The sequence below is a fragment of the Myiozetetes cayanensis genome, unplaced genomic scaffold, assembly GCF_022539395.1.
Source record: "Myiozetetes cayanensis isolate MyiCay16 unplaced genomic scaffold, myiCay2020 scf2-11, whole genome shotgun sequence".
Taxonomy (NCBI): domain Eukaryota; kingdom Metazoa; phylum Chordata; class Aves; order Passeriformes; family Tyrannidae; genus Myiozetetes; species Myiozetetes cayanensis.
In genome coordinates, this window is record NW_026087411.1 from 65,585,980 (window position 1) to 65,605,920 (window position 19,941).

At 40.5% G+C, this 19,941-nt stretch overlaps 1 protein-coding gene across 1 annotated transcript; it reads right to left on the reverse strand.

The window, feature by feature from the left end:
* Positions 1-2,896: 2,896 nt before the first annotated feature.
* Positions 2,897-19,941, reverse strand: NUS1 (NUS1 dehydrodolichyl diphosphate synthase subunit). Its single transcript, XM_050315385.1, has 5 exons — positions 19,408-19,941; positions 12,848-12,970; positions 10,292-10,444; positions 6,075-6,174; positions 2,897-5,406 (listed from the first exon to the last, which is right to left on the reverse strand). Exons 1-5 carry the CDS (start codon positions 19,796-19,798, stop codon positions 5,316-5,318), a joined length of 858 nt encoding a protein of 285 aa, XP_050171342.1. The 5' UTR covers positions 19,799-19,941; the 3' UTR covers positions 2,897-5,315.

Sequence of the window (19,941 nt, forward strand, 5' to 3'; positions counted from 1 at the left end):
TTTCTATATGAGCAATCCATTAGGGCCTCCTGCTGTGCGGTTGTGTTGTTTGTTTGTGGGGTTTTTCTTGGTTGGTTTTTTTTCGATGTTTTTGCATGTTTTTTTCTTTTCTTTTTACTTTTTGTTTGTTTGTTTGTTTTGGTTTTGTTGTTGTTTGGGCTTTTTTTTTTTTTGATGGTTGAGAGCGGTGAAGGCAGTATTTCTGCAGACCAGGCTGATACATGTAGAAAACTGAGAACTCAGTAACTGTACACAATTGGAGAAAATATGCTATTTTAAAGCAGCAAGGCTTGTCATGGAGATGAAAGAGCCCCAGCTTGTATTCATATTCAGCCAGTTAGATAGTACAGCAAAAACCTCTAGGCGAACAGTTTCATTAAACATTAATTTGTGAAGCACTTCAAAGTTAAGGTTGAGGCATGCTTCTCTATAATACATAATATTATTCATCATCTAAAAAAGTTGTTTTGGATGCAATTAGGGAATAATCCTACAGCTCTCAGCAGTGATTCAATGGAATTCAGGGAGGTCTTGCATCATTTAACACAAACATACAGCAAAGGAAGGGCTTGCAAGTCTCTCTGCCTTTTAGTTTGGCAGATCTGACGGAAAAAAGTTATGGGCTTTAAAGTGTGGCCTTTGATTCATTTGCTTTAACATTTCAAGCTTATCAAAATAGCTTTAGCTCCTAGAAGATAGCTAGGAGTTGTTTACATTCATTCATAGTGTGGTGAAAATTGGACAAATGGTAACCTCCACAGCAGCACTAGTTAGGTTTTGCATAGGATGGGCAACAATTCAACTTTTTTCTCCAGTTCCTTCCTCACCCCTGAGCCGAAGCTGCTGGTGTTGCACTAAGTGCTTGGGGGCAGTAATAAGAATCTCTTTCCTAAAAGCAGAGCACTGTGGGGGCTGTGACCCCTGAGAAGAAGACAGCATGAAAGCCAGCGTGCTGAAGTAGAGCACCTGTCCCTGTGTTCCCAGTGCTCCTCCTGCCACAGGTGCTGGCTGGGGGGGGACAGTCCAGCTGGCAATGCAACGTAAAACCTACCTGCAAGGCAGCTGGTACCTCAGGATCAGCAGATGGGGACTAAGACTTTCTGTGCATACCCTTTGGTTTCATACGTATACCTACCTTTATGTGCCAGTGAATAAACTTGATTAATAGTGCAACATTATTTCAACTGTAAAGACAAGAAAAAAAAAAGCCATTTTCTTAAACACATGGGACTAATCAAGGCTGTTACGATTTCATGCACAAGCGGAATTCATGAAATACACAGGAAATCAAACCAGCAGATTATATTTTCTGGTCACTTACGTAAAGTACTTTAGAAAGCACTTACAGACGTGCCAGTGTGTAAGCGTATATTTTCTTCTAAAAAGAATGACCTTTACTTTACATTCAACTTGCTTACCAGTCTTCATTCAGTACAGCATGCTATGATCTACAGTGGCTCTGTGCATGCTTATACAAGTCCTAAAAAGCACTATAGGACTTTCAAGAACTGCTTTGTAGGCTTATTTTCTATAACAGCTGTATCATTGTCCATGTCCCCAAATTCCCTGCTGAAAAGCAACTATTTCAGAATCTCATCTGGCTCCTTCACTAGATCAACTACTGTGCACCACTGGAAGAGAAGAAAAGAAGAGTAAATATATAGAAATTTGAATCATTTGTCCTCGAGTAGCAGTTACCGTCAATGGTAGCTCTCAATCCCATAAGGACAACTGAGGATGAATTTTCTGCCATACAGTTCTAATATTCTTTAGTATTGAAATGACAAATTAACTGCAAGCCTCTGTTGCTGACTATTCAAAACCAGCTGAGATAAGAGAGCCCAGAAGAACCCCATCCAACACTGCTCCAGAGGTGGCTCCAGCTGAGGTTGGAAGGCATCTCTTGAGATGATCTAGTCCTCCACCCACCCAATGCATCCTGACATTTTTCCTGAAGGAGACTCCACAACCTCCCTGGGCAACCTGCTCCACTGTCTGACCACCCTCATAGGAAAAGTTTTTCTGACATTTAAACAGGTTCCCCTGCACTTCAGTTTGTGCCCATTGCCTCTCAGCCTGCCACTAGGTACTACCAAGGAGAGCCTGGCTGGTTTTACTCCTCCTTCATTATGTATCTATACATGTTGGTAAGGTCCCTCCTCAGCCTTCTCCAGGCTGAATGGTTCCAGCTCTCAGCCTCTGTTTTAAGAGATGTTCCACTCCCTAATCATCATCATGGCCTTTTGCTGGACTAGGTTCATTAGGTCCATGTCTGTCTTGTACCAAGGAAGCCCAGCACTTAAACCAGCACTCCAGAGGTCTCACCAGATCCGAGTAGAAAGGACACTCTTCCTAACACAAGCTGGTGGGTTGCTGGTGTTTGTTGCAGGCTGGCTTATGGTCAGCTTGTCACCACAATTCCCAGTGCGTTTCAAAACCTACCTGAACATGATCTTCCCCTTCCATGCTCAGTGCCCACACACCATTCAGATTGCAGAGACTTCTGCCACGCCACATCCCCACTGCACCCTGGTCCACAGCACACAGCTGGCAGGAGGCCCAGCACAGCTCATGGCTCAGTCCTGACTCAGCAGCGGGACAGGAAGCAAGGTTTTTAGTAGCCAGGAACAAGTTTAGCAAGTTCCCAGGACTATCAAAGAAATATTTTTACAGTAAATGTTTTACTCTGAAAGCTTTCATAAGAGCTTCTAATGAGTTGGAAGTGGTAGAAAAAAAAAAGTTGTCCTGTAATTATACTACAGAAAACAATTTAAGAAGAACAAAAAAGAACACATCATTTGAAGTTCTCTACTTCTCCAGAGTGATGTAGCAACATCAACCAGTCTACATCTCACCAGCAAACCTCCAGAAGTATTCATGTATCACCATAACCAAGTAGAAAGATTATAGTCTTTTATTGATTTCTTGTTTTACAGATTCAGCCGTCAATAATAAAGTTCAATAAATTGATTCCCTAATCATAAAAACTCCCTTTACACATTATGTACAGGTACCCAAACTGCATGTCATAGCAATACCACGGACCTTCACACAGAACAAGCTAGGGTGAGGTGCTAACTGCAAGAATGTACATTCAGAGATCAAGTCATGGATATGCACAGTGCATTTGGCACACCTCACTGAAGATTGCCCACACAGGGACAGTAAAATAATCCCAACAAAGTGATAACAGGGATTAGTTCAACTACATTAATTCCAGGAGGAACACTTAATTCACAATTAAACTAGCCATCAGAAGAGATTTGATTAAGTTGAATCAAATGCAGCTGAACTAATCATTTTAGTTTCATTAAGCAATCCTCTACAGACAAATCCTAGGCCTTAAGATCCGTCTCCAATATTGAACAAATCTTTTCATCTGAGATATGCAGAAGTTTGAGAACTGAGGGGAACTCAGGTATTAGAAGTATTCTTTGGCAGTTTGATACAAATATAGAAAATACATTACTTTTGAGGGCTACACTAACCTTTTCCCATTTTATATCTTTACTGCCAGCACTGGAACTGCTTCAGTGACACAGTAACACATATGGCAAATTAAACACAACCTTACATTTTAATGAAACAAATTTCATATTACAGATAAATTTCAATACTCCAGATACCCTGCAACAGGCTCCACTCCCCACGAAAAAAGTTAAACTTCACATTCAGTGAGAAAACTTGTCTATGTCAATGACAGAACCCAGAAAACATTGCACGACTGTTCACCTTCTCTGCAATACAGGACCTGGCACACACACGAGACCAGTCTGCAAATGTTACTCTGAGCATTCCAGCTCATATGGAAAGCAGTTTGATGTCAAAACCATTGGTTAATTGAATATACTCTTTTTTATAAGATAAAGTAGACCACAGGTCTTTCCTGTAACTGCAGTCTGATCTTGGTGTGATGAAAAACTGCAGCTAAGAGTTTATGCAATCTGCTTTGTAACATTACATTGAGCAACAACAGTTAAAATACACTGTTTCACAACGAGGCAGACATTCATTCAAAATGTGAAAACTCCCTTTTAAAAGCAGTTTTTTCCCTTCTAGTGACATGGCTATCCCAAAGGAGATAAAGCCACTCATTCTGAAGAGGTGGGGCAGGAGAGAGAAACAGGAAACACTTCCAGAATGAAGCGTCCAACAGTTCTACAGCCTGCAGGGCAGAAGGCTGCAGTGTTAATCTCCAGTAATACAGCTCTAAAGATATTGCTTTGTCCAAATGCTGCCATAAACTTTTAATTTCAAATTACTTCCAACAATAGGAACGTAACTCAAACAGGGCATTCCAGGATGAAGACCATTTAGCCAATATATCTATTATCTCAGTTTTGAGATACTGTAGTGCAGCTTCACTTTATCTTCCATCTTGTCTGCTGCAGACCCCCATTCAAACTTGTAATGCTCAGTTCACAACAAACCTAATAAAAGGCTTAAGCAGTCTCCCTTGATGGGTACAAAAGCAGCAAGTCACATTATCCATGGAAGTTGACACAGTTCATTTTCAAATCTTTCAACAAGTATGCCAGAGCCTTAGCCTGCTTAAGTGAGCATTTTCTGGGGCAAACAGGTATACAAACAATACATAGTACTGTTTATGCTTATTCCATATGAAAACTGATACTGAGAGATGTTTCACTCAGGACTGTAGGGAATACTTTTCATTCCACCTCAAAGAAAAAAAAAAAAAAGGAGATGAATAGACCTACACAGACTGCCTAATTCACTTACCATAGAAGCTTCAATTCCTTTTTATGGAATCTTCTTAGTATTTCTAGAACTTGACACCTACAACTGGCTTAGTCATCCCAGCCAAGTATAAGTCTCTATTCTCAGTTAACAGAACCAACTTCTCTGGAATTCACATATTATACAATAAATACATCTGAAGACAAACCATTAGCTCTGAAATGCCTGACCATGAAGAATTAAGAAGAAACAAAGATGAGAGTTTTTTTCTTGGATTTAAGGACCTTCAGGGCACGGAACTACTATTTATGTTGTCCTGTAGATTTCACAAAACTTAATTCTTGCATGTTCTTTTGGTCACCTGGACATGAAAGTGAGGGTAATTCAGCTTTGAACAGCTTTGCTTACAACTTTTTTTCATACAGGAAATCTGTGTATTCCCCATTCCCATAGATTCTCACGCATTCACACAGACTGTCTAGAAAGGTAAGACACTTTATTGAATTTTTTGATAAATTAAGAAAGGACTATGAACCAAACTTATGGGTCACAGGTGCTTGTAAACAGACATCAATTCCTTCCCACAGAGAGCCTGACTCCATGTGCTCAGCCAGAAGTCACTTTCCCCAGCGTTGCTCACAGGCTGCATAGTGATGGAGGGCAGAGAAAAATTCTTCATAGCTGATGTTTAGGTGGGAAGGCAAAGAACTGAGAAAGCAAGATAGAAAAGTTAAAATATGCTTTTTACAAACAGGCCAGTCAGGAATATCATTAAAGGCAAGTTATTGTCTTAGTAACCTTGTGAAGTTGTTCTCAGGATAGTTATTTAACTCAACTCTAGTAACTAAACCAGCTGTTAATATCCTGTCACCCTCTAAATCAAAGCCTCCCGAGCACACAGGGCCCTTCAAATTACTGAGAAAGCTGAAGCAACAAAGGTGTGCCCTGATATTTCAGTGCTCTATAAATTCTCTCATATTTAAGAAGTATAGCAAATGCAGTCAGTTCAGTTATTGCTAAAACTGGAAAATAATCCAGGCATGTGATCATCTTATTTCCATTATATCCTTACTTTCCCCATTAGAAAACCATAAGCCACTCAAAATCAACATAAGGAACACTGACCACTGAGACTAGGTAGTGACAGAAGTTGTTCCTTAAACCTGAAGCCTGCTGTTGCCTAATCAAGACTAAAAAAGCAACAATGAATGTTTGACAAGTTTCACTTTATAACTTTTAAACACCCTCAAATCTATCTCCAGACACTTGCTTAGATAGATCTCCTCTTACAGCTATTTCCATAAGCTAAGTCACATAAACACTTGTTTAGTTAGATATTATTCCAGTCTGTTTCACAGCATTTATAAGCAACTCACATGATCTCTGTCAGTCTGATGTGCCATGGAAGGAATCCTAACGTGCTGTCCACAGGACCAAACTTCAAGACTAAATCAGGATCAGGAAATCCATTTGTACCTGTAATAACAAGTTAGGTTTTATTTAATTCATCAGAGGATTTGTTTTAGTTCTAAACCCCTAATGCATCTGCTTTTTCAGTAAATGCTTTTCCTCCCCCCTTTTTTAAAATGAAGCTCCCAAGGACAAGTTAACAATTAAAAGCTCAAGAGATAGATAGACTGATCTTGAAACACCTGGCACAACCAACTGAACAAAAACTTAGGCAGCCCCTGTAGGCCCAGTTGGACTCTTATTTTTATGCCAGGTAGTTTACAGAGACTTGGTTGGAAGTGACAGGAACAGTTACATTGTTTCAAACAACAGCAACCCTTAACAATGCAGTTTAATCTGACTTGCTCTGGTTTTGTCTTGGCAAACTCTATTTTAGTAGCATAGAACATGCTGTACCCTGATCCTACCTACTACAGTCCTTACTCAACTACATGGAGCTGCAGTTGAATAAAAGGACTATTAAAACAAAAAAAGCTTAAGGAGATTTCACTGAAGTAAAACTTGATATTACAGACCATCAAGGAAACGAGTTGAAAAAAATAATACCCTGTTAGATGACTCATCTCTTTCTCAGTATGGAGCTACACAGAAGTTTTAAAACCAACTTTCACTACAAAATCTCAAGCAAACTGTTGCAGCTGACATCTTTCTGGTGAGATGAGCGAGGAAGAACAGGGCAGTATTTTATTTTCTCTGTTACTATGTGGACATCACTACCCATTCCAGGGCAGAGCTAGGTAACACTGATGAATTTCACCAGATGCCCACACTCTTACTACCCATACCTTAAAACCCCAGCCACTGTCATTTCCTTAGTGAGAGCATCCTATTCATCTCTTGAGGTTGAAGATAATCAGTGGCCAAACACTACTGTCTCTGTCTCCCTTCCATATATTTCTGCAGTACCTAAGCTATTCCAGGCTAAAATTGGTAGAGAGGAAAAAGGCTTAGAATGAAGAGCTTGAGTCCAGCTTTTCCTGTTAACTCCAGCAAGTTGATTAGAGCAACATGTGAAAAGCAGTAGAGCACCCCCCAAGGAGACCCGAGAAGCTAGGATGTTTTTCTTGCAGCTACCTAGCTCATATGAAAAGCATTCCAGTAGTCAAAGCCCTACTTTGCTATAATGCTGCAATTAGTCATGATTATTGCATGCTATTTCTTGTCACCCTGTCCATTATTCACCAATTCTGCAAGTTAGCTGCAAGAGTGCTTATACTGCATAATGACTACCTTTAGCAGACAAAGTTTAATACTGCCTATTTGCTCCAAACCTCAGGTGTTATTTCTCTTTTCTCCTCATTTGTTTAAAAAACAAACAAACAAAAATAACACTAAACAAAAGCAGTCAGAGCCTTTTACAATTTTCAGTTTAGTTGTAGAGCAGCTTAACTAAGGTACTATCAGATTTTGCTCCACCCAGGTTTTCAAACTGAAGCTGGAGACTTCAAGTTCACATTCACATTCTCCCTCCCCACTGAATCATCACAATAGTCACTCTTTTACCATAGGTAAAAGCACGTGCATTACTAGAGAAGGATAAAATTTAGATACAAGCATCTTGTGCCACAGTCCAATCTTATTTCAAAGTTAAGAAAAAAAATTGTAAAGCAAAAGACTTATGTGTTCAGAAGCTAGCATGTTAATATGAAAAAGCTTTGCAGGGAAGCAGTGAATACTTAGAAGTGGGGACTCTGGAGGAAGTGGACAGCATTACTCATCAGCTGATTCAGTAGCTGAGTACTCCTCAGCTGGTTCAGCGGCAGGATCTTCAATACTGCAATGGCTTTTCAAACAGGAAAAGACCTTCAGAGAGCCCAGTTAATTCTAACATTTCCTTCTGGTTCCTATCTGAAGGAAAATGAAAATGTACACTGTAGTATTACTGTCAGAACAGTCTATTAAAAAACACAGTACACTGTGCTTTCCACTCTCCATCTATTTCTCTACCTAAACATATCAGCACTATGTATAATTTATATTTGGAAGCTCCCCCCAGAGCTGCTTGAGTTACAGCAGTCTTCAAGTTTAGTACACACAAGAGAGAAGGATTTGGGAGCAGTCTTTAAAAAAAAGAGGCTAAAGGACTTGCACACTCAAAGGATGGGAATCTGACAACATCCCTTATAGGTCAGGAGTTGTGCAAGGGGAACATGAAGGAATCTGTAGAGCTGATAGCACAACTTTTCTCCACATAGATTTTACAGGGCAACTTGAGCAGCCTTAACTGATAGTCATGTTTCCTACTGGAAGGCAGACAGCAAGTAGAGACAATATTACAATGCAGTTGGCACCTACTGTTTTGAAAACAAGCCGGTTAGCTAAGGCATTGATCAAAAGGAAGTGCTCTTACACTGCAGAAAACTCAAGCTGTAAGAATTAATTGCATGACTGGATTAAGAATGAAAAAAGCAACATGACAAACTAGGGCCATACCATTTTAGGACTAGGCATCAATGAGTGCATCCTAAACATGAACAGAAAGTTTAAAAACTATCAGGTATTTAAATCAAAATGTAAAAGCCCAAAACTTACAGAAGACACCATGAACACAAACCCTAAAAATATAACTACTCCAGTATTGGTTTTCAGAACTCAACTTAGATCAGTAACTCAGATGTTTGCACTTGATACTGTTTCATTAAGGATGCACAGAAACTAAATTTGCCTACAACTCAAACAAAGCTTCACAAATGGATGCTAAATAAGTCACGAAAGAATACTTCACCTCCAGCAATGTCCGAAACATTAAAACAAAGCAAATTAATAAACAGGACAAATAATAAAAAAAATATTATCTTCAGTTATTAGCCAGATAGATTAAGCAGCCTGTTTTCAAAGTTTGCAGTTTTGACAGGTTAAAAGTCTAGAAGATTTCTCTTTCTGTGCTCAGCTAGCATGCAATACTTCAAAAATAAATGTGCTTGTTTTAAGACTGGATCTAATACTTTTAATATATCCAGACACTTACAAAGAAGATCCCCAACAAGTGTCTGAAAAACTTCAGTTAAACATAACTGGCCAAAATAGATAGATGGGTATCAATTATCACCAGTTCTACATTTATGTAGTGACTGTTGTAAAGAAGCAACATTATTAAGGAAATTATTAATTTCCTTAAATTGCCTTTGAGGTATAACAGGATAGATGTCTTAAGTTACTTCTTGAAGTGCTTTATTAAGTACATTTAATAATTTTGCTACAGGAGAAGCTCTGATGTAGCATGTTGACAATAGGGACAGAATTCAGGTTGAAGTGTCCAAACTGACACGGAAGTCAGTTCACAGAGCAACTGAGCTGACCACCCACTTGAAAAACAGAAATCACTCTCTACAGTCCAATTAACGGAAGCCACACTACAATAATGTGCTCGCAGTCATCCAGTTTGAAGTCTTCAACCCAAAACCTGAACCCTGCAAAGCTAATTACAGTTGCAATCAACATGCACTGATCACCAAGGAAAGCTGAGCAACTTCTTACAGCTCCCTAGCACCACTGGAAAAGTGGATGCTTGTTCTGAACTACTTTTCCCAGATGTGCTATTTAGAGCAGCCCTGCCCTTTTCACAGCTATTGCATATAGCTACACACCTCAGCACAGAGCAGGTAACCTGCATGAATTAGTAATGAAGAAAACTGAACTAGTGTGGGTTGTTATGCAGCAAAAGATCATCAGGTGTTCTCTCATTTGCACTCAGGGTGGTAGTCAGGCAGCAGTAACAGCTTTAACCACTGTAACCAGGTCCAGAAAAGACTGTGCACACCCACATTTGCAGCACACTAACTTGCAAGAATTTAACTTTAGTTAGAATAGTCTAATATTAGGTGATCCCAGCAGTGCTTTTTTCAGAAAGCTCACTGCAGAACATACCACAGAGGTTGTAAACTGAAAAGACAAGACTCTTCAATTTAGCTTAATGTTGCCTTTTTCTGCTTAAAGAAGCAGTTCAAAAGGGAGTAAATCAGGAAGAAATTTTTAACAGAAGACTGAAAGCCATAATCATAACTTACTCTGATAGACTAAGCATCAAGATGCATACATTCCAAGCAATAAATATACTACAAATCAAATCTGTTATGGTTCAAGTACTCTTTCCCCACCTCCCTATATAACATATTATACTTACTACTTAATAAGTTGTCTAACACATTCACATCCAGGTCTGTGTGTGTTCTTTGCTGCTGTGCTACCAACTGACAGAAGTTCTGAGCAGCTTTTACTATGTTTGCTTTTCCATCTTCTGGAGACAGCACCTTCAATGTAGATTGGCAATTTAAAACTGAAAGTACAAAACACAGTTTAAAAGTAACAGAAATATAATTGTTTTGCACGTGCTTAAGATATTCACAGGAGGCAATGGAAAATAACTTGCAGTTTACTTCTTTACAACTAGCCATGGATATACCTCATCTGTCTTTGAGAACTGGGTAAGAGTTCTCTGGATTTGCTGTATTACTAAAACACAAGCTTAAGGCAACTATTTGGGGTAGTCTTAAAAAAGGGGTTTCTTTAATTCCATCTTGAAATGGAGAGTTTCTCAGGGAATCTGCATTGGTTCTTTCACTGTCAGACAAAGCACCGAGAGGAAAGGTGCCTGGATAGTAAACTAAGAGGTAGTAAAAGATGCAGAAAGACCCACAGTTCAGGGAAAGGAAAAAAAACCCCAAACTAATTCCTGCCCTAAAACACAAAGGCATTTTTAGCAGCTATTACACACACTCATGTGTCACAATGATTAAGCCAGGGCCCTCCCTCAATGTGATCACAGGATGTTCCAGCAGCACTCCAAAATTGATGCAAGAGTTATAATGTTGATCTAAGATTGCTACAGAGAAGCCAGAACCAGATAATAGTCCAGAATTCACCCATTTATCCCTACTAATGGCTGTGACTTAAGAGCACACTTCACAACAATAACAATCTTTACGTCTGCACTATTGTGAGGCAAAAGTCTCCTCGAACTATGTGACTTGCATCATATCGTTGTCAGTTCTGGTAAAGTACCTAAGGGGTAAACATACCAAGGAAGCTGAAGGCTACATATAGTGCACTAGAGCCAAATTGAAATAAGGGAGCTGAATACTACTGTGTGAACACCTTAGAGTTATACTGAACTTATGCTAGTTATAACCAGATACTTTAAAACTGTAGAACCCAACTGCAAAGGACCACAGATCACAGTCAAAAGACTCATAAGAATACCTAAAAACCCTCAGCCACCACAATGAAAACTGTTCCTTGATATTGCTTGATTTGTCAAATGTCCTGTGTTGAAGAATATTTCTGTAACAGTGTTTATAAATGTAAGATGTCATTTTCTTTTCAGAAGAAAGCGAAAAACTGCAACTTATTATAATAAACTGGATTTGTCCATTTGTTCAGTTCAAAGCATGAAGCATCTGACCTGATTCTGAAGTCTTCTAAGAAAGAATAAAAATTCTAAAGAGGACAGAAAATACCCCTGCTTTTCAGTTTCCAGCACAAAAGGTGCCTGAGACTTAACCACACTCTTTCCATCAACAAGTCCGAAGTCTCTGAAGTCTGAAGTAGTTCATTTGGTGTGAGCATAAGTATTTTGATTTAGGTAAGTGCAGCTAAGCATGTTGGAGTTTAAAGTATTAACAGCCTCTCTACCCCATTTTCTGCTGGTTATTTCAACCCTCACAGGAATAAAAAGTAGTAACATGAAACTTGGGTGCTTCCATGTAAATACTAACACCTTAGGCCAAGTCGTTCATAAGGCAAGCTCATGCTACAACACTGAACTTTATACTGGAAAACTGTCAGCTCTTGTAGGGTAAGTAAAACTCAGCCAGTAGCATTTTAAATGCAGCTAGAAGTGAAGTGCTACAGCTTGTGTAGTCTTTTCAGAAGTTTTTGAACTATGACAGTCTTTAAACATAAGGGTTGTTTGGCTTTTAATTGCAACGATGTATTTAAATACTACGAGTCGTAGTTAAGACAGCTGCAAGTACCTGCCTATCCCTTTAAGACCAGAGCCTGCTTTCTTAAGTACCTGTTTGTGATTTATTACATTTTGAACAGACTTTTAGCATTTGTGTTAGGCAGCAGACTTCCAGTAATGAATACTTGCAGCAGGTATTACCGAATAAGGAACATTAACCTTGAAGCATACTCGTGCCTTCCACATCTAACCACATGCAAAAGCTGCTATCACTAATTTTTTATAAGTTATGCCCTTTACCTTCCTGGTGTCATTATACATTGCCATGACAACCAGCAATTCTGCTCTTTCCCTTCTTCATCTCCAAACATACTCCCCAAAGTGGGAAAATGGAAGTGCACACATTGCTAACTTGACATCAGTTCCCTTGCTCTTACTCCAGTGCTTTTTCAAGCCTCAGTAAAAGAATTCACTGAAACAGTGGGGAGTTGAGGTCTATAGATGCATTGAAGGGCTCATGGTACAACAGTCAGGCTAACAGGAGAATCAGACCACCCAGTAATGATTACTATGGCAAGGAGAGACCAATGCTTAGCTGTTAGTTAAGAACAAATAAGCACAATAAAAGTTTAATACTAGCTCAGGAAGGTTGCATGTGTTCTGATAAACAGTGCTTAAAGAAGGAAAAGGTCACTGTACACAGGAATGTGTTTAAGTAAAAGCAGAATCATGATTTATATACAACAATTTAGAGCCATAACAAGCCCCCCATCTTACCTTGACCAGTTTTGTCTTGATTTGCAAATTCCACTGTGTACTTGGAACAATCTAGTCCTATGAGTTCTTGCTGCTGTTTTAAAATTTCATCCATCAATCTTGAATTATTCCTCTTGAAAATACCTTTAAAAAAATTTGCATGTCAGCCAACTCCTATAAAGAGTGTTACAAAACAAATCTGACACTAGGCAGGAAGAAAAAAGTAGTCAGTACTGGTTTCAGACTGGAGTTCACAAGCACAGTTAAGAATCCAAAGCAAATGCTACTGCACGACTAATTTCAGTAACCTTGGAAAGAACTCATATGCTTTTGTTCCTCTTTCATCCACCTGATTTAAGTAGCAAGCTGAAATTGTGAAAGAATTACTTTGTTGTCCTGTAGTATGCTAGCAATAGTTTGTGAACGCAATAACCTACCAGCACAGAACCATCAAGTCAGATTAACACCAAATTTCTTCAATGCCCATGCTGCTTAAGTCTGCTACCACTTACTGCTCCATCCCCAGGGCTGCAGGCTAACAAAGCAAGTCACCACTAAATCAGCACTTCAGGTCTTGGTAACCACCACACTTACATCATAGCCAATACCACAAATTTCCCAATAAGAGAATTTCACAAGCTGTATATTCCAAGGAGTTAACGCGGTCCATGGCATTTTCATACTTACATAATTGTGGAAGACACATTTTGAGTGCAGGAAGTTACAAAACCTTGCTTAACTCAAACATACTTGGGTTCCTCTACTAAAATATATTCTAGCTTTTGAGAAACATAATGCAGCAATTTCTAACTAAAAGCCACAGTAGAAACTAAATGTTACAATTTAAATATTTACAAACTAAAAGCATGGTTAGGCATATCAGATAGGAACTGGACAGTGCTTTCATATATTATATGAGGTTGTTACCAAGTTTCATTCAGAAACCTTACATCAAGCATTTCTGTTGACCAGTCTAAAAATGCCCACACACTAATCTTACAAGACACACTGAATTTGTATGCAATTTTATAATCAGGCTTATGATCCATCACCTCAACCTGGTTCTAGCATTCAGAACTGCTACAACAGTTTCCACATCAGCAGAGGTCAAACAGTGCATAAACACTGGAGTAAGATCATAATACAACAGGAGTTAATTTGCAATATGAAATGATACAATGCATTTATTTAATCCACTAGCCCCTAGGCCTAATGAGTTAGTACTTTTCTACTGGTTTCAGAGGTTTTAATAGATGGTAAAGTATCTGTTTTTTCTCCCATACTGGATACTTCTTGTAAAATAAAATACTTTATGTCATCACAGAAGTTTTAGTGATGTTTATAACTGATTTCACATGCTTACAGACAAGCAATCTTGGTAACACACCAACTCCTATAGAAAAAAAAATAAATACTTTTGTCAAGTCTAAACTAAAGTTAAATTGTTAGATTTTGCGCTCCTACTTTGTAGTGTATATTGATACATAACAGCAATTGAGAATGCTGTTTTGAATAATACTGTTTGATACAACTCCACCTGGCTAAGTGTGTTTTGTGTTAGGGTTAGCACTGGTTGTCTTCCCTACACCTACAGTCAGCAGCAATGCAGCTTCTGCAATTGTCAATCCTGCGCCATCTTCAACTAAGATCTGTACAAGGTCACATGAGCTTCACCTCTAAGACTCACTTGACTTCCATACGCTTTGAGATGAGAAAAAAACCTACATTCAGTATTCAAAAAAGACGTGATATAATTAGGAAAGGCTCCCAATCTGAGAAACAGGCAGCTGCCCTCTTCTTCCCCTTCTCCACCCAACACTAATGACACCAAACACTTTCTCGTGAAAGGTTTTTGCCTATTCCTGTCAGAGATCAGAAGAATCGATTTAAGAATCCTCACTCCAGCTCTAAAGTAAATGAAACATTTAGGACAACAAAAGAACAGACCAAGGCGTTTGCTGCTCAGTAAAAACCTTAGAAATATACCTAAGTTAACTCTGGAAAATGCTGTTGCTAATTTATACATGAAAAATAGAGCAAACAAGTGCACAAGTAGACCAACTCACTAATAGAATTAAAGTGTTCCTTTAACAAACAGCAGCAAAATTTAAGTCTTGATTTACTGCTACATTCCAATTTTGTTCACAGTCTCCCACATAAGTTGAAGAAAGTCCATAACGTGATTTTAATGTTAAGAAAGTTAACGTTTGACAAGAGGTCTAATAAATTTTAGCAATACAACAGCTATTTGCTGTTAAGTGGGAAAGATTTCAGCATTACTACTGTTTCTAATATGGAACACAAACATGAAACCATAATTACTTTCCCATTAGAAATAATTTCTGGTTTTGAAAAGCAAGAATTGTTTTGTTCAATCAGAAGTCTGAAGCCTTTGCAAGCTCATGCAAATGCGTGTATTTGTGCAAATGAAGTGTTCTAAGAATTACACGCATTTAAGCACTATAATTCCCAAAGCAAAAGTATAAAAATTCTAGTTTTGTGCATTTGTTTTGGGGGCTTTTGTTTGTTTGGTTTTGTTTATATTCAACCACTGAGAACCTTGTGAGCTGTTTTCAGGGATAATACTTGCTTTTACAACAGAAGCTGCAAACATGCTGTTGGTCATTAGCTCCCACTGGAGCTGAGGCCAACCAGAAGTGTTTCGGGTTCCTGCAGTAGTCCTCCATTACACAGGTCTTTTCCAGGGCACATACCTTTTGCTTGGATTTACAGTAGCTACAAGCCAGGCTCCTTTGCTGGTAACCATGGTGTTGCAGCACGTTAGGGTTAGAGACCGACCAACAAAACTTGTCATTAAGAGGCCGAGAGTTCAGCAGAAGCAAAAGTGACAAGAATTGTTAACTGGAAGTCAAAAACTTCCAAGGCACAGAGAAACACCCAATGATGTCAACCATTTGTTTGTCTGACTAGACTACCACAGTGACCACCTGTTAATGCCTTGGTGACATCTCAAAGTTCAACACTCTTAAATGGCCTGCTTTTTAAAGCAGCAGAATCTGGTAAAACACAGAACAAGAGTCAGTTCTTCCTTATAAGGGAGCACCTTAACCAAATTTAGGCATAGGAAAGAACATATTGCCACAGCATTCCAATTATTAGCTTTTCCTCAGCTTCTTCCAATGCTAACCAGAAAAAAAGAGTTACTGTAATTGTTATGAGGTAACAATCTATTTAAAGCATCAAAATATTAGCACTTTGAGAAATGTCAAATCATAATCCTCTTCAAAGAATGTACAAGCAAGAAACTGTCTGAACACATGAACAAATCTTGCCTACTTCCTTGTGTTGGATCATTGCTGGTTGATAATGGAGGATGGCATGGTCATTACACTGGACCTCACAGGATATGGAAAGACAGAAGAAAATATCTTTATTCCAAGAGCCTAGCCAAAAAAAAATTAATTCCAGTTTGAATGTAGCTGAAGTAATTTAAATTTCAGCCAGATTAAAGCCACTTATGATAGCACTAACCAAACAGAAAGAATTCGAGTTAGAATCTTATAGGTGACCATTCCTCACACGTTTCTTCTTGAAGGGGTATTCTGCACCAGAAGAACAGGAGATCATCAGCAATTGAGAGAAGAGATACTACTTTCATATTTCCCATACCTTTAAGGGCATTACTTACTACAGATTAGCTTTAGCCCTTTTAAAAAAATGTGGTCTGAGAAATCTTCAACTCAACACCAAAACACAATTGTTGAACATGAAGTTTCACATGGGTGAAGGTCCACAGCAGACGACACATGATACTGTTATCTCAAGTGTTCCTGTGACACAAAACTACAACGTACTCATCTTCCCCAGTTAAATGAACACACTGCACACCCAGGAAGTTAAATGGATTGATCAAATCAGATAACTACCAATTACTTTGGAGGAGATTAAAAGCCTACATTTGGGGTTAATTAAATAATGTCTTTTGCATACTGGAGTACTCTATACTTTCAAAGAATTTCTCAGAGAAAACTGGTCAGAAGCAAGCAGTTCACTGGAAAGCTAAAATCAGGATGAAGAAACCCACGTTCTCAATATAGTCACACTACGGGCTTCAAGAAACCTTCAACCTGAAGCATCTATTTGGGAACCCAAAGTACCCAAATACTAGGATTCAGCAAGCTCCCAAAAGTCACTCTAGACTTGTCCCAAACTACTTCAGAAAAGCTTCACTGATGGACAGAAGTAAGACTCAGGCAAGCTTTCCCAAGTGGCAAAACAACAAACAGAAGAAAGTTAAAGTACATAGCACTGGTCAAACGTTTCTGCTCCCCAGAAGATACTTTAACTGCTACTGCATAACTGCACAATCACTGCCTTTTGACTGCAGGAAGGCTTCAGTATTTCCTCAGAGATAAGGTCTTGACTAGCATGACTGGATTTCTACCAAATAATAGGACTGGCAATACAGCAGTCAACCGAAATAAATCCTTGATCAAACCCCTAAAATTTTAAGTCAAACTGCATTTACTAAGCAAGGCACTCCCAGTAGCATTAAGTTTATTATGGCTTTGTTCTGCTGCACATCAATGAAAACTGGGATAATGAAAAGGACCCCCCCACACAAGAGGCAGTAAAGCCAGGCCACTTTAGGCCTCCCAAGTGTGCTGGGGCAGCAGAGAAAGCCTCCGTTCTGAGCCCTGCACAACTCCAGTCAAGTTGCCTTTACAGTTACTGGTGCAGCTGCTGCAAACCAGTATCAGCTGGAATACAACTACTACTGGACACTGAAGAACACACAAACAACCCTCTATTTAGTAATTTTGTTAAAAACATAGATATTCATACTATAAACAAATAGACAGCTTATCTTGCACTTCTGCAAAGAACTTCATATGCTTTCTCTTCCTGTAGAGGTAGCAATTAAGGACACACTTTGAATTTAATCTTTCTGCAAGAAACTGACACATTATTTCTTCCAGAAAATGCAGCCACGGAAGACCACACTTATAATCAAAGTTTTCTGTTGCAATCAAAAGAATCTCAGCACTACAAACATGCAGTGAAGGAAAAGGAAACAAATTAAAGTACACCTCACTAGAGTTAACATTGATTCAGAGCACCCATCACTGGTTTTCCTTCTCCACCAGTCAGCATCAGTGGGGGCTTTGATAAGTCAACAGTTGGTACAGTTGTATGAACACAGAACCTTACGGAAGCACCTCAGTTTCAATCCACAAGAGTCACCATCTGAGAAGACGGAAACAAGGGCACGCTGTAATTAAGGTTCACCCCCTGCTACTGATAAGAACAAGCTGTACCTGACTTTATCAACCTTCACGATACCACTGCTACTGCTCAGAGTTCCAGACATGATTATTATTCATGCCTAGATTTAGCACAAACAGCAACATCCTACTTAATGACAAGTCTATCTGGAAACAGTGCACGCTCTATCAAGACACCATAAGGAGCTTAGCACCAAAAGAAAGAAAACATATGTGCTATTACCAGAAGTAAGCATATACTAAATATACATGAATAACTACTTGCTCACCCTCTGAAATCAAGTCTAAAAAGCTCCGCTGTGCAACAAGCAGTTGTGGCGCAGATGGCCAGTTTAAACTGCTGACTGGTATTAAGCCCAGTTTCTTGCAATAATCTTAGAGAATCTAGTGAAAGTCAAATCCTATGAGTTTTGTTTCACACATGAAGGATCAGACATGAAAAAGAACTGTAAATGGTGGTGGTTTAAAATAAAAATTAAAAAAGTCACAAATGCCTATGCTCAAGAAAAAGCCTGCACACCTCAGATGCTTTTGATGACAAAAAGCTTTTAGACAAAAAGGTTTTAGCTGCTCCCTAGGAAAAGTGAGGAAGACAGATTTGTTGTGTGACTACTTCAGACTGTTAAATCCAAACTCTGAGCTTATCTTTATGATACTCCATGACATGGAACCAATGTATCTGCAAGAGCAAGAGTTCAACAATCAACAATCTTACATCTGAGACCCAGTAATGAATACAATCACATAGCACATATGAAAAAAACACCCAAGTTTCCACAAGCACTGGCTCAGGCTTAACTCAAATGCCAAGCAGCATCAAATGCAGATCATATAATGCAATTTTATGATACAGACAGGATACACATTTAACTACCTGTCCATCCTGTCTTTTCACATAAGAGTACGTGAAAATAGATGGCTACTTTCATTCATCCACTTCTGGATATTTAGACCTAGCTCATTAACAGTGCTCACAAGAGCATGTAGCCTAAAGCTCTTCCCTACTGCGTCATGCTTTCCGATGCCAGCAGCCCCCGCCAGCCCGGGGCTGAGGACAAGGCTCTAGAAAGGCTCAACCTTCTGCTCCCTCCAGTGAGCGGGCAGGGCAGGGTCACCCCGACACAGGAGCCGGGGCAGGAGGGCCATTCCCCAGGTCAAGAACGCTGCAGCGGCCAAGTAGCTCCAAGGGACGGGAAAGGAGCTGTTAGCACCGAGGCTGGTACCGGGCTTGGGAAGACCCCAGGAGAGGGCGGCTCCCCGGCTCTGCGCCAAGAGGCGCTGCTGGGGTGGGCACAGCCCGCGGCCTGTGCTCGGGGCTCCCGCGGCGCCGCTCACCGTTGTGGTCGTAGACGCTGACGTAGGAGATGCCGACGGCCATGCACCACACCACCAGGCTGGCCATGTCTGCGTAGCTCGGCTCCTCCTCGGTCACCACCAGCCCCACGTGCACCGGCAGCTTCCGCAGGGCGCGCCCGTCCGCGCGACACCGCTGCCGCCCGCGCGCCGCCGCCGCCTGCCCGGGCGCGCGCCGCCGCTGCCGCCGCCAGGCCGCGCGCGCCTCGCGCAGGCCGAGCGCGCGGGCGGCAGGCGCGAGGAGCGCGCAGGAGGCGGCGGCGGCAGCGGCCGCGCGGCCGCGCAGGCACGCGAGCAGCGCGCGCTGCAGGCAGAGCAGGGCGCGCACCAGCGCGTGCAGCGCGCGCCACGCCAGCCCACCTGCCCCGCTCATGGGACCGACCGACCGAGAGGAGCGCGCGGGAGCTGCCTCAGCCGCGGCGCGCCGCCCGCCTCGCCGCCGCCATCCCCTCACGGAGCCCGCGCTCCCCGCCCGGCAGCCGCCCGCGCCGCCATCTTCCCGCCGCCCCGCCTGAT

Bases quoted from the DNA above. Each gene is read 5' to 3' on its own strand.
- NUS1 (XM_050315385.1), bottom strand. From the start codon at position 19,798: ATGAGCGGGGCAGGTGGGCTGGCGTGGCGCGCGCTGCACGCGCTGGTG. The intron at 10,445-12,847 runs GTAAGATGGGGG...TTGTACTTTCAG, and splicing joins TCAAGACAAAACTGGTCAAG to TTTTAAATTGCCAATCTACA. The intron at 6,175-10,291 runs GTAAGTATAATA...TTGTTATTACAG, and splicing joins GTTAGACAACTTATTAAGTA to GTACAAATGGATTTCCTGAT.